We start from the raw sequence: 14,457 nt of genomic DNA on the forward strand, positions 1-14,457 counted from the left end.
ATGTGGATAAGTTTGTTTACTATATAAATGTTCTTAGGTCAGTTACGTTTAGGAGTTTGGCATGTATGTAAAATGGTCTGGCCTACTACTTAAATATTAGTTAAATTTTCATTCCAAATTTACACAAGAGCTTTAAAATTTGACAGAATATTAGGTTAATTTGAGAGATCTGTTATTAATTAAGTACTTTTAATTTAATATATTAGTGGATTAGAATTTAAATCTCTTTACAAAGTATTAATTTGACATTAATATTTATTGTGTAGTTCTATTGTGCTTATATTAATTACAAAAATATTATTTACAAAAACGTAATCTCAACTGAATGAATATAAGATGTTAAAAAAATATAATCCAGTTATGTTACAGTATGTTTGAATAGTACTGAATGTGTACAAATAATATTATAAAATAAATATTAACTACTAAACAGTTATCAAACACAATAGTTTTAATTAAATTTAATGTTAAGTTCGATTCCCATCCGAGGCTAATTATATGTTTGGCAAAAAAATATTCACATCGGTCGTCCTTCTATTTCGTTCGGAGTCACGTTTATCAGACACTCACACTTCTAACTTACAACCCTCTCTGTTTCGTTTAGAAAAACAATCTAGAGGCATTCAAATGAGCCAAATGCTGCACCACTTCACCGAATTCATTGAACTCACAGCAAAAACTGAAAGTGCCATCGTTGGACCGCCATTTTAACCACTTGAATTTCGAATTGTCTTCGCAAATGTTTTGGCAAAATGTTAGTTCTTCTAATTGCGTTGCGTTGTAATAGGAAGAGTTTATGGATATGAAAGCTGTGGCTGAGTTGTCTTCCTCGTCATGTATTACCTGGAATATACAAATTAATATTAACTAGGCGCTTGTTAGAAATCTGACACGATTATCGGCCGATGTGTTTGCTAAATTGTCAACCACTTTAGAGTAGGTACCTAGGTACTTTTGAAGACTTTATAGGCTCAGGTTCAGAATTTCCCTGCTAGCTACAAAAACCTAAGGTTCATCATGATTCAATCATAGCATAACATCTTTACTGATAAAAAGCCCACCTTATACAAATACATGGGAACTGGAACGCCAAGGTTGTTATTCTCATCAGCATACAGATAGAGCTCAGTTGGCACTCCATCCTGGTCTGGTAGTGTCATCACACCGTAGGCACCCGTGTAGACCGTCAATTGGCGACCGTATGACCTCACCCGGCGACGGATACCCTGGAATTTACATAAGAACTCGAGTAAGTAACTACATAATGAAGAAACTTAAAGAAGTTTGATCAGATTATCCGGAGACCTTATAGGTATACAGGGTTTTGCAGAGAGAGTAAAGTGATAAGTACCTAAGCCGAAAAGGGCATCCTCTTTGGGGGTCATTCTGAACCACTTCAAGGAGATATCGGTGGGCATAAGTAGGTACATAAAAAAACAAACAGACGAATTGTGAACCTCCTCCTTTTTTCGAAGTCGGTTAAAAAAGGCAAGTTAGTCGTGAGTTCGTGACCGACAAAGTTTCTATGGAGAAGCAATTTTTATTTAGTTTTTTCAGAATACCCCAACATTTACTTCCTTTCTGTTTACCCTTTTTCTACACCCTGTTCCTATCTGCATCATCTACTGACCTCCTCCAAAGCGGCCCAGTCGCCGGCGTTGCCGCGCATCCACTGCGGCACCGCGTTGACGAACTGGAAGGAGGCTCGCTGCGCGCTGCGGAGCGGGAAGTCTCCGCGGGGGGCCAGGTGGCCTCGGGTCAGGAACTGGGGGGTAGGAGGTATGTGAGAATCATCATCAGCCTATAGCAGTCCACTGCTGGTCGTAGGCCTCTCCCAAAGCACGCCGCTGGTTGCGATCTTTAGCTTTCCGCATCCAATCATAACCAGCCACCTTTCGCAAGTCGTCACCCCATCTAAGTGAGCATGACCACAGAATAATATATTATGTAGTCTGAGCCTATCTGAAACCTAGTTAAACATTGTGAGATATGGCCTTTCGACTTTCTCCGTGTTCGGCATCATAAGGGTCACAGTGACAGTTAAATAAAGTCCATTTTTCTCTCCACCTTTAATTTGCAAGGTGCGGGTGCCTATATAAATAGAGTGAGTCGCCCGCGCGCCTCAGTTGGTTTTTGATTTTTGAAGTGAACACTTCGGCAAAATGGCTCAATGTAGCCACGGTTCTCGTCGGCTTCGCTCCGACGGGGAAAAATATAATATTGAATTTGCGGAGTCCTCGCTGCCGGGAGCTGTAGCGTGATGCGGACCAGGCGGCGCGGGGCCTGCCGGCTGCTGCGCACGCAGCCATTGCTGAGGATTTCGCAACGAAGGTTTGAGTTGATAAGCCGTGAGTAAAATGCTATTATTTACTGCTTTTAAAAGCTCAGCCACTGGTCATAATGCTCCGGCGCTTGGGGTTTTTATTCCACGCAGTAGGGTCCGATTCAATAGTCGTGGTGATGATTGATCACATATTCCGGTCCTACTAGTGGCGCTTGAGCTAGATACTTACATTAATTACCGCTTTAAGTAAAGCATATGTTAATTTTATACAGGAAAAAATAATAAAAATATATTTTTCTACCCTCAATTTCTAATATTTTTAGAAAACAGTTGATAAAAATTTTGCTATTACAACAAATGCACTTGATTATAGCTTATGTAAGGCTTTACAAACAGGAGCTTTCCAGGACCGTCATAGGATTTTTTACAGGAAGCACGTGGCTCCGAGTTTCAGTATGTTGGGACATAGTGGCATGTGCGGCGAGTAATGTGATCCGCCGGTACCTACCCGCTGAGGGTAGGCAGGCCGATTCGGTGAAATTGAAGTTTCGTGTAACCTGCACGCGGCCCTGTGCTCCTGCGCTGGCCGCCGTCTTGTGGCACCTGCATCACAGCGTACACCCGGCCCTGCGCTCCTGCCCTGGCCGCCGTCTCGTGCCACCTGCATCGCAGCGTACACCCGGTCCTGGCCCTGGCCACCGGTTTGTGGTACCTGCATCGCTGCATAGACCCAGCCATGCACTCCTGCCCTGGCGGCTGTACACCCGGTCCTGGCCCTGGCCACCGTTTTGTGCCACCTGCATCGCAGCGTACACCCGGTCCTGGCCCTGGCCACCGGTTTGTGCTACCTGCATCGCTGCATAGACCCAGCCATGCACTCTTGCCCTGGCGGCTGTGTTGTCCCACCTGCATCGCTGCGCACACCTGGCACTCCTGTTCTGGTTGCCAGATCCAAACGCCCCCTGTCTGGGAAGAGATTTTATGCTCAGCGGAACCGCCTGCACTATTGCTAGCACGGTCATCATCATCATCAGCCATCATTATGAGTGACTTATTTAGAAGGTATCGAGTAACGTGCGCTATTCATCAGTGATTTTGGCATATGCAGACGAACGATTACTGCCAAGGTTGGTCATGTTAGCCGGTTAGCCATACAAGGGCACACCAAGGAAGCCTGAGTACCCACCTGCAGTCGCCGTAGCCGCATCGGCATGGATGACGACAAATCGGGTAACGTGCACCGCTTCTAAAAGTGTTATAGTACTTCAATTTGATGCCTCCGCTGAGGTAGGGTATTCTATTAAAGCAGCTTTCTTCTGAACTGCCCAAAGTGACCTGTAGACTGCTCCTGGGGATAGTTGTGCAATCAATTTTTTATTTCGATGTCTCTGCTGAAGAAACTGTCTAATGCAGCTTTTGTTCTAAACTGCCTTAAGATCATTGGACTGCTCATGGGAATGGTGACGCACGGTAAGTACAGGAGCGTTACTCTATACTGATGAGAAACGAACGAACGAGAGCTGTCGTGCAATCGGCACGTTTAATACATACAAACAGATAGAGCGGCTCGCGCCGCAGTGCACTGAAAGTTCGTTTTTCGTCATATAAAGTGACCCCCCAGACACTATCTTAAAAAAGTGTCATGACACATCGGCAGATTCCAGTTTTGAGTCTTTTCTTTTCTCGGCCGTGAGCAAAGTGAATCCCACCGGCGAGTGTTCAACCTAAAAGCACTGAGCTAATTCCTGATTTCGTGAAAGTCGCTGTTGCTATACCATACCGCTTCACAAGTTACCGAATTTATTATGATCCTACTGTCGGGTGATCATGATCGGAGTGTCATCGCGGTTTCTGAGTGGCACCATATTAGCTGTCTTCCTTATGTCCCAGTGGATTGTGAGTGTGTATCCGAGCTCTTTGTTGAAAAATGCGTGAACCTCCTACGCAGCAGCTGTCTACTAGTTGTGTATCGAATAAATCGAGTAACGGTGCTCTTGCACGAGACGACTACCTTTTGGTAAAATTATAACTTCCACTATTCTGGGAACATGCATATACCTACTGTGTACTGTGTATCACATCACGTGTAGCCGCAGCCCTACTCAATGTACGGGGCTAGATAATAAACAATGGCAGTCGTCATTAAATTTCTATGAATTTCGAAGGTCATCATTTGGAGCACAATCCAAAGGGTGAAAGTACCTATTCATGCCTAAACGGCTTCTCTAATGAAAATGTATTTTTAATTCGATTCTGGCGCAAACGTTTCATTACTATTTTTCAACACTGTATCTGCTGAAACTACTTAGACTGACTGGTTAAGATGCAGACGTGCCGTTTTCACAATTCCATTTTGAGTAATCCTCAACTGTTTTATGGATCTTTCAGTTAGTTACGTAACTAGTTACCAAGTAAAAAATTACTTGTGTCATGCTCGTACTCGCATCTCATTTAGGAGCTCTCTGGCCTCTAGCTGAAGGCTAAAACTGGTATATATATCTACTAAGCTAGTACAGAGTTATAACCGGGCAGCGGTGACATGGTAGCTGCTTGATTTATTAGAGTTTGCTGAAAACTTTCTAAATAAGTAATAATTATTAGTCATAATATTAGGTTTAAGTCACATTATTTAGTAGAACAATAATGTAAACTATTAAATGAATAAAATAAATAAAAAAAAAAAAAAAAAAAAATATTAACTCTTCGCAGTTCTTTCAGATTGCAATACCAGGTCGCTGAAGTAGGTAACCTTCCTTAGCTGGACAACAACAAGCCTTTTTGTTTTAAAGAGTGTCACAGTTATTCGCCGTTCCACTGTCATATCGATGTCCAAGGACTTTTTCTTGGGTATAGCTAACTACCTAAGTTTACCTATAGATAGCCGCAAGCTATCTGCTGTTGGCGAACTGTCAGTTCTGATTGATAAGTCAGGCTCGAGGTGGCTCGTCCAACTGTCCATGTTCCCGCCACCATGATTGTTGCTTCCACAGATTAGAGAGTCTATGTTGGCTGTCGTTGCATCAGGTCTGATCAGGTACAACTAACATCTTTACGTACCATCTTTATTTAATCGAGCTATTTTATTTTGTTTTATCTAGGTTGACTTAATGGTTTCAAAATCGAACCTACAACAATGTAAGTAGGTACCTACCTACGTACCTTTGAAGTTGCAACAAGGCGAAGCCTTAAGGTTTTGGCCGAGACCTGCCCTTAGTGTTGACAAACATACCTAAAGGTGACCTTGTTAATGTTTTTCATATGAAGTACTGAACATTTTACTTATCCTGGTGGCATGACTGATCATTTACTTACCCAGCTAGACAAGACAAGACATGTTAGCCGGGTTTCATTTATCAACTATTAAAATTGTTATTGTTGTGTTAATCAATCTTTATTAATTGATGTCATCTACCAAGGAATGCTGCCGGAGCTCATAATATTCACACATGATACAGAATGTTAGTAGCCCACAAAATCGGTGCAAAGGCTTATAAAATAACTTTCCTTCCTAGTAGGACTGCACAGGAACTCGTTAACCGCCGAGTTTGTTAGAATACAAAATTAGACTGTGTGTTACTTGTCAATCTAGAATATGAATATAGTGACCTGCATCATGTTTTGAAAAACTGAATACTTAGTTATCCGCCAGTGTCACAGCCTTCATCTAATCTTTTCCAGTAGCTGATGAGGCTGAGATATTTAGTAAAATTATCTTCCCGTCAAGCACCACTCCTCGTTCCAAGGACTAGATGCCGCGCCGGGTGTTGCAGGCCGTGTCGTCGTACAGGGCTGACTGAGCAGGTCCTCGAGGCTCCAGGGTCGGCTGCTGCATTTCTGAGGTCAGTCCAGAATTACATACCCTAGTCAGCATGTGCTGACCTGAGCCCCAGCGGCCTGGATCGATATTCTACATTTTACAGCTTTTAAATATTGTTGCAAAGTATTTCACTGGTTCCATCCATTCGGCTAGTGTATGTTAAAAATATTGCCTTGACAATAACAAGATTTTGATCAATAATTACTTATAAGTATTGCTTTCGAAGAGGCACTGTGTGTATCCATATGTATAAATACCTACCTATATGTATAGGTACATACCTTCCATAACTTTCTGACAAGTCAGGAATAATAAGGAAGTACTTAAGTCTTATGTATACTTATACCTTTCTTTTTAGTATATCTATTACCTAGAAATCTATGCATTATAAATTTATAGATTCAAATATTTATCTACTGATATACTCATCAGTAGCTTATGGGTCACAGTTGGTTTTCTCTCCACCATGCGATAATAAACACATCTCACAATGTTTAACTAGGTTTCAGATAGGCTCAGACTACATAATAGACGCATTTTTCCTGAAATAAAAATGACATATTATGTATCTAGCCTATCTGAAACCTAGTCATTTCTGCATGGTGATATTACAACTGAGGCGCGCGGGCGACTCACTCTATTTATATAGGCACCCGCACCTTGCAAATTAAAGGTGGAGAGAAAAATGGACTTTATTTAACTGTCACTGTGACCCTTATGATGCCGAACACGGAGAAAGTCGAAACGCCATATCTCACAATGTTTAACTAGGTTTCAGATAGGCTAGATACATAATATGTCATTTTTATTTCAGGAAAAATGCGTCTATAACTACTACGCTGAGTTGCAGTAATGAACTTTACACTATGGAGCTCTTTAAAAAGCAAATTCGTTTGAATCAAATATTCTACGGTTTTGCCTAGCTCTCTTACAAGGCAAAGTTGTGTCACACGTACTTAGTTACTTCTACTTTAGATAGATAGATAAGTTATTTATTTACTTAACACAACACTTACACAGCAAGATTACTAACATTAAGTTTAAGATTACCTACAACATTAATATGAGACAGACAGATAGATAAGCAACATGACTGTGTATTTATCATGTTAGCAAAAGGAGTCTGACTCAGCATAATACTATGATACTTTCGCCACCTTTTATTTTTAAAGGTCTCACAGAATAAGTACTGTTTTAGCATTTTGCGTTTGATCGGTTACAGTATCAGATCAGGTCAGTTGGCAGGAAGCGAATGGACGAGGAAGGCAGAGTGTTGTGGTTGTGGTGCTCTTTGGGAGAGAGCTAAGACAAACATTTTATACCTGTTTTTTGCTCAAATATTTCTGGTCCTTGTTGTCACCCAGAAGTGAGTTGATCATATTCTTCTGATTGCTCAGCTTGTACAGATTGGACACGCGCGTGTTGAAGAGGCCTCCGTCTGTGGAAACAATTTATTATTCAGTTATTTTGTGGGTTGGTTTTGTGGAAGACATACTTACAGAAATACCTAATTGATGATGATGACAAGGCCGCAAGGATGTGTCTTACTAATAGGTATTACCTGTACCTACCTAAAATAGTACGTAAGTAACTATAGTAAAGCGAAAGACGGTGTCGCCTCTTAGAACAAAAGTTGCTCATAATTACCATCACCCCCTTTCGGCTTAAGTAGGTACTATACTTGCTCGTTTGGCAATACCCTTTACTTATATGAAAGCGATAGCATATTTTCGTCTGCCATCTTTTTATTGTTTTCTTTATCTGCGCGCGCTATACGACGACGACTCAGCCGCGCGATGTGAGTGAGCGCGACGCAAAACGTCACGTCTTGGCATGCGCGTCTTCTGCCCCGTGCTAGGCCTTCAAGGGGTATCTCACCTATAAACGGCGGCCGCCTCCCCCCACCTTGACTCCAGGAGCTGGCGGGGTCCACGGCGTGGCGCACGTACAGCGTTGTTTGCAGGTTCTGATCGAAGCACGCCTCGTAATGCGGAAGGAAGTCGGTCTTGACGCGGTAGCCTACTCTGGAAACAACATAAAATCATTTAGTTAGCATTATCAGCCCACATGTTTAGGGTGTAGACTGGTCAGTTACCTTCTGTAGCATAGATAAAAATTATTGATTTGTAAAGTAGGTAGGTATATAGGTATAAGTTATAGCAATTTGACAAGCTTAATAGCAACCTAGTCATCCATAGTTATCATGCAATGATAGGTATGTCATATCATGCTAAGTATTCGTTATTGGGAAGAAAGCAAGATTTTATTACGTACGCCCATAAAAGTTTTCTGACAAATCATCACTTTCACGTTTTCTCTCACCTCACAATTTCGTTGCCCCCATAGCAAGGCGTCCCCGTGCGGTCCACGCTGACCCAGGGCGGGTGGTTACACCGGATGTCCTTTAACCTTCCCTCCCATGCGTTCACTCGGAACAGGTCCCCTGACACGCATTCAGCTTGCTGAAACATTCATTACAGTTTTATTATGCATAGATTTTTTTAATGTATGTTACGTAAGCCTGCACTGCACCAGAGCTCATTGATGGAATGGAACCTTTCTGTAGGTATGTACCCTTCTGTATGTACCTATATGTTTTTTTTTTATCTTTATCTTTACCCTAGAGTCCTAGAGTCTAAACTGCCTCCATAAACTTGGACCATTTTTCATGACGCTGGTCTGCTGCAGGATGGTGAGGTCTAACAAAACAGAATAGATGTGCTAGAATAGTTGGGGCATTTATCAATGGTAACTACGTGGTACCTATTAGTGTTAGTTAACAGTTAACGGTAAATCGTGGTGGTAATGGTTGGTAACCATGGAACACTATGGAACATAAGTACTATTAAGTACCTACTTCTTAGGTAATATATTCTACTATACTTACAGCCACTGCTATGTCCTGAGTTTCATTCCCCAGAACAAGGTAGCGTCCATCGCCGACGCACGCGACGAGCAACGTTTCTGAACGTACAACAAATACGGCGCCATCTTTTGGCGCCAAAAGTCCGCCATTTTGAATTAACACCGGTTGAGGGCTCCCGAAATCTTCTTTCAGTGATAAAATGCAATCTGGAATAATTAATTTTAGTGTGAGCTCATCAAATTCTCTCAGAATCTGAATGAACAGTGAAGCTGGCTTAAGTTTCCTACCGATCAAGTTTCTAGAAACGTAAGAGAGGCAAACCATTTCCTCCTCCAGGATTCTCGATAAAGCCTGGAACCTGTACAAGGATCCAATAATATTCGACTGCTTTATAATTCGTCCCGGTAAGGTTTTCTTCTTCGTGGCTTCGGTCTATTATTCAATCTGCTCGACAATTATTTTACCCAATCCCAATCCGATCATCCACTTCACGACAACAAAGAGCATTTAATTGACCACAAGAATTAAAATTAAGCTTATCACTGGTTCGTGACGATTTAACCGCCCACTTTACACTAGTGTTGCCACGAATAGTGAATTGGCCGAATACCGAATACCGAATATTCGGCGACGCTGCCGGCCGAAGCGCCGAATATTCGGCCGCCGAATATTCGGCGCTACAACCTGTTTTTTTTTAATTACTTATTGATGACTTATATGAGAAATGCTAATAATTAGGAGGCAGAAAATACTGTGGCAAACGAGTTGAATTTTTATTTGATAATAGTTCGCCTAGATCGGATGGCCGATCCTTACAAGTGGTGGTCAGCAAACAAAAAACAATACTCGAACCTTCTGAAATTTGCAAAAACTTATCTTTCTTCACCTGGAAGTAGCGTTTATAGTGAGAGGTTATTTTCTGAGGATGGTTACAATGAAAAGCGCAATCGTGGGCTACCAAAAAATGCTGAAATGCTCGTTTTTATCCAGCACAACTTACTACTGATTAATTTTAAGTACTAAAATGTTGTGATTTGGAAATAAATACACAATTTTGATAAAAATAACAAGTCATTTTTTACATGATTTACTATTCGGTATTCGGCCCGAATAGTACGCACTATTCGGCCGAATACCGAATACTGAAAAAACTGGCCGAATAGGCCGAATACCGAATAGTTGCCGAATATTCGTGGCATCTCTACTTTACACACATGCAAGCTAAATGGACCTAGTTAGGTACCTAACAAGATAACAAGAAGTTTTATAGGTAACTTTAGGTATATAGGTATAGGATTGAACTAAAAGTAAAGGAATAATATTATGTATGTTGGTACTTACCACTTTCAACGGCCACAAAGACATTCATAAGAAACACTACAGTCACTAAATACAATTTTAAATCACTCATATTCACTTGTCGAATGATATTAGGCAGTTACGTTTCGTTTTTATCACTATTAGATTAGGACTCTGCTTTGCCGCTTTGTGAATGGAAGTTAAGTGAGTTAACTGTAAAAGAGCGAGACCTAACGGGGTTTTAAAAATAAACAAACATTTTCAATGAATGCGCTTGTACCTGGCTGGTACAGTTGTGTGGAAATGGAAATATAAATAAATCTACTATTACTTGAAGGAAGATTACTTTCTATTTCTATTTTCTGTGGGGGTGTCAGTACCTGCACCTGGCTCTCTCGAATGGAACCTTTGTGCATATCCCCAAGGTCTAAACTGCCTTCCTAAGCTTGGACCATTTCCCACCACGCTGGTCCACTGCGGGTTGGTGGGTTCACATATCTAGATGTGCTAAATCTAGATATGCAGGTTTCCTCACGATGTTTTCCTTCACTGTAAGAGCAATGGTATACATTGTACTTAAATTCAGAAAAGAACTCATTGGTACATGTCAGCGCCGGGATTCGAACCCGCATCTCTGGCGTGAGAAGCGGGCGCTTACCCGACTGAGCTACCACCGCTCTTTACCCGACTGAGCTACCACCGCTCTCGGAAGATTACTTAAAGTAGGTACTTAACTATGAGACTTACCTACATTACTCATGTAACTAGATGACCTGACTTAGTAGTTTTACCTAGGCATAGACTAGTACCTAGGTATCAATAAATCGTGATCGTAACGTGATTACTAATTATAGTCTATAATTATGGTAAGTACCTAGAGTGCAGAGTTCAATTCAAGGATGCCTAAAACCTTTGTTCTTGCATCTTAAAACCTTTGTTCTTGCTTCTACCTAAAACCTTTTGAGCTTGGTAGTACCAACCTTGTAATGGTATTAGAAATATCATTGAAGTTTATGATTATTATGAAGCATTTATTTCTCGGATTCTATTAGCTAACAATTGTTTTAGTTTTTTATCAGCTAGCGTGATTTATACTTTGAGAACAATGCAAATAACTTCAAAGTTTAATTTAGGAGGGAGTTCAGTTCAACTAAATTAAACATAGATGGCATTACTGGTATTTTATAACTGTTCGGCTGCCAATAGGAATAGGTACTGTTGTGTTGTACCCTATTACCTAAGGTTTCTTTCTAGGTTATAATAAATCAAGAAATTTGGTAAACTAATCATATTATATTCTATGACAGTTATACAATAACATTATTAAATTTTATCTTAGGGAGGTTAAATAGATAAATCACAGAAAATACCTAGAATACATTCACACGAATATTTTATTTAACAGGTAACTCGTCCCCCCAATTACTGGATCTAGCACATCTGTATGTGGTTTGGTCATATTTGGATTTTGAAAATATTATCTCCTTTAATTCCCCTTGAGCAGTGCAAAACCTGCAGACTGTGTGTCCGGAGCGGACAATGGGAGCGCGCACAATCCTCGGCCACTGCGGGTCATCTGCGGGACGCTCTCCCTTCCTTAATATGACATATGAGAATAATTCTGTTGCAATTTCAGACCGACTTGGGTATGGCAATGGCTCGTACTTCATTAGAAAATTGCAAGGGGTCTTGTTTTCTAAATACCGAGGACACACAACATCGGTTGGACATGGTGCAAACGCGTAACCCTTTTCTTTGTTCTTCAGATCTAGAACAAATTCTCTAGCTTCATTAACTATTTTGAAACCAGCGTAAGTGCCATTCTCCACTATTATTAGGAAGTCTTCGGTTTTATTCCATAGTTTCTGTATTGTTTCTAATCTACTCTTCATATTTGGCATCTCAAATAAGGAATATGCTGATAATACTATGTTGTACTTCAAATCAGTTGATGCGGGCAGGAACTGACGCTGGAAAAAGGACTTTAAAGGCATTTCTGCATTGTCTCTGCCTCCACACAATATTAGACGAGACAAATCATTCATAGCCGGTGAAGTATCTACGCAGAAGTACTCAAATATATCTCCTTTCCAAAAGGTGTTAACGGCCCATGTGCCCGTTCCAACTCCTGAGCCAAAGTCAAAGAAGCTTCGAGGTTTATAGTCCGGCATTCTTTTCCTGATTTCATCTAGTATTTGTAATAAAACAGCGTATTCTGGGGCTGCCCGAGACATTAAATACTGTAGGCTTGTCGGTTTATCATACGCTATGTTACCCCAACTATAGCAAGTCTTCTTTAACACACTGAACACCTTCTGTTTTATTTTCAAATCTGTTTCTTCCATTTCTGTGCTGGAAAGAGGCTTTTTAGCCCTCGAATATACACTGTTAGATATTTTGTCGTAGAGTGTTGAAGCTTTCTTGTCAATATCTCCTTCCTCTGGTGGTAGCAGGCGCGACTGTAGATAGTTTCGTAGCTTAATGCTTTCCTGCTGGTATGATTTAGCGCCGGCATCGTCGAGAATCAAAGTGATGGCTTTCTGTATGTCTGGCGGTAAGGCAGCCACTTTCAATCGTATTTTGCCGGGATGCTTGCGTGGCTTGAACTCCTGCGACTCAAAACTTTCACGGAGACTTGCATCAATGGAGACGCGTGTAGAGAAACTCGCAGGTAAGCGGGAAAAGTAGGAAAACTTTAATTTTCTAAACATTTTAGTGAATAATAACCTCAATTTGATGATCAAAACAAACCAACGCCAGAATGCGATATGTCAATGATGTCATATCGTATTTAAAATATATTCTGTGTGCAAAGAAAAGCTGGGAAATGTTTTTTATATACTATCGTAAATGGAATGCCTAGCCTAGTTAAGGTAAGCCAATGCCAAGTATGCCTACCCCAAGATAAAAATAGAATCCGTTTTTTCAAACCTGTGACCGTGTTATTTTGAATTAAAAAAAATCATAGTACTAAAAAGTCACTTCAGCGATAGTGAAAAGAGAGCTTAATTTATCTACAGATTAATTTTTCCGAGTTTTTCGTCATTCCATGTCAAGCATGTCACTGTCAAATCAGCTGACAGTAAAATCAAGTAAAATGTCAACGAAAGTAGAAGAGGTTATAAAATGAATTTTAGACTTTAGTCAATATAAATAATTTTATTGTAAATCCGGAATAACAATGACCGTAAAACCTCGAGAGAAACCCGCTGAAGGCGAAGAGGATCCTGTAGAAAATATGCTGAAGAAAACTGGTTGCATAGAACTGCATTATAAAGTCCAGGTATGATACAGTTATTCCTATGTTTATAAATGTAATATATATTTGTCAATGTTTGTAAGTAATTTTTTTGTATATTTATAAATTAAAAACATGTAATTCATATTGCAGGAGTGTATCGCTATGACACAGGACTGGAGAAAGTGCCAATCGGCTGTGAATGATTTCAGAGAATGTATGGACAAGCATCAGAAGAAAAAGGGAAATAGTTAATGTTCTGAATAAACTAAGTTTTGTTATTTATTCCTGCTCTTAAATACTTAACTGCGTTATTTAGATAGATCTTTAAAGATTTGTATTTAGTTTAAATAAATTGTTTTGTTGTATATAGGTAGTTTTCTCTTTTATTTCACATAGTCTGTGATGTGAGGCCTACTTACTTCCTGGAACAATACATAAATGCAAATCTGTACCCCTATTCTATTCTATTCTATTCTATTCTCTGTGGGGGTGTCAGTACCTGCACCTGGCTCTCTCGAATGGAACCTTTGTGCATATCCCCAAGGTCTAAACTGCCTTCCTAAGCTTGGACCATTTCCCACCACGCTGGTCCACTGCGGGTTGGTGGGTTCACATATCTAGATGTGCTAAATCTAGATATGCAGGTTGCCTCACGATGTTTTCCTTCACCGTAAGAGCGATGGTATACATTGTACTTAAATTCAGAAAAGAACTCATTGGTACATGTCAGCGCCGGGATTCGAACCCGCATCTCTGGCGTGAGAAGCGGGCGCTCACCCGACTGAGCTACCACCGCACCTCTGTACCCCTTAATGTACATTTTATTATAAAATGTATATTTAAAAGCTTTCTTACCAGATAATGACATAACATAGAAATATTTTATTTACCTACATAGTTACTCTTTAGCTTTTAGCAGACCTATCCAATCTATGGTGGAAAAAAGGTAG

General features: G+C 40.5%; 3 protein-coding genes across 3 annotated transcripts; 1 reads left to right on the forward strand and 2 right to left on the reverse strand.

Moving 5' to 3' along the window:
• Nucleotides 1–154: 154 nt before the first annotated feature.
• On the reverse strand, nt 155–10,507 carry LOC105392615. The gene is made up of 8 exons (XM_048629754.1): nt 10,309–10,507; nt 8,989–9,173; nt 8,424–8,563; nt 7,980–8,140; nt 7,424–7,539; nt 1,631–1,765; nt 1,062–1,226; nt 155–843 (listed from the first exon to the last, which is right to left on the reverse strand). Exons 1-8 carry the CDS (start codon nt 10,376–10,378, stop codon nt 601–603), a joined length of 1,215 nt encoding a protein of 404 aa, XP_048485711.1. The 5' UTR covers nt 10,379–10,507; the 3' UTR covers nt 155–600.
• A 1,134-nt stretch (nt 10,508–11,641) lies between these two features.
• On the reverse strand, nt 11,642–13,040 carry LOC105392600 (methyltransferase-like protein 17, mitochondrial). The gene has a single exon (XM_011564250.3). The coding sequence runs from the start codon at nt 12,975–12,977 to the stop codon at nt 11,661–11,663; it is 1,317 nt and encodes a 438-aa protein (XP_011562552.3). The 5' UTR covers nt 12,978–13,040; the 3' UTR covers nt 11,642–11,660.
• A 323-nt stretch (nt 13,041–13,363) lies between these two features.
• LOC105392599 (cytochrome c oxidase assembly factor 4 homolog, mitochondrial) lies at nt 13,364–13,872 on the forward strand. Its single transcript, XM_011564249.3, has 2 exons — nt 13,364–13,549; nt 13,658–13,872. Exons 1-2 carry the CDS (start codon nt 13,448–13,450, stop codon nt 13,757–13,759), a joined length of 204 nt encoding a protein of 67 aa, XP_011562551.2. The 5' UTR covers nt 13,364–13,447; the 3' UTR covers nt 13,760–13,872.
• Nucleotides 13,873–14,457: the final 585 nt, after the last annotated feature.

This window comes from Plutella xylostella, chromosome 24 (genome assembly GCF_932276165.1).
Source record: "Plutella xylostella chromosome 24, ilPluXylo3.1, whole genome shotgun sequence".
Taxonomy (NCBI): domain Eukaryota; kingdom Metazoa; phylum Arthropoda; class Insecta; order Lepidoptera; family Plutellidae; genus Plutella; species Plutella xylostella.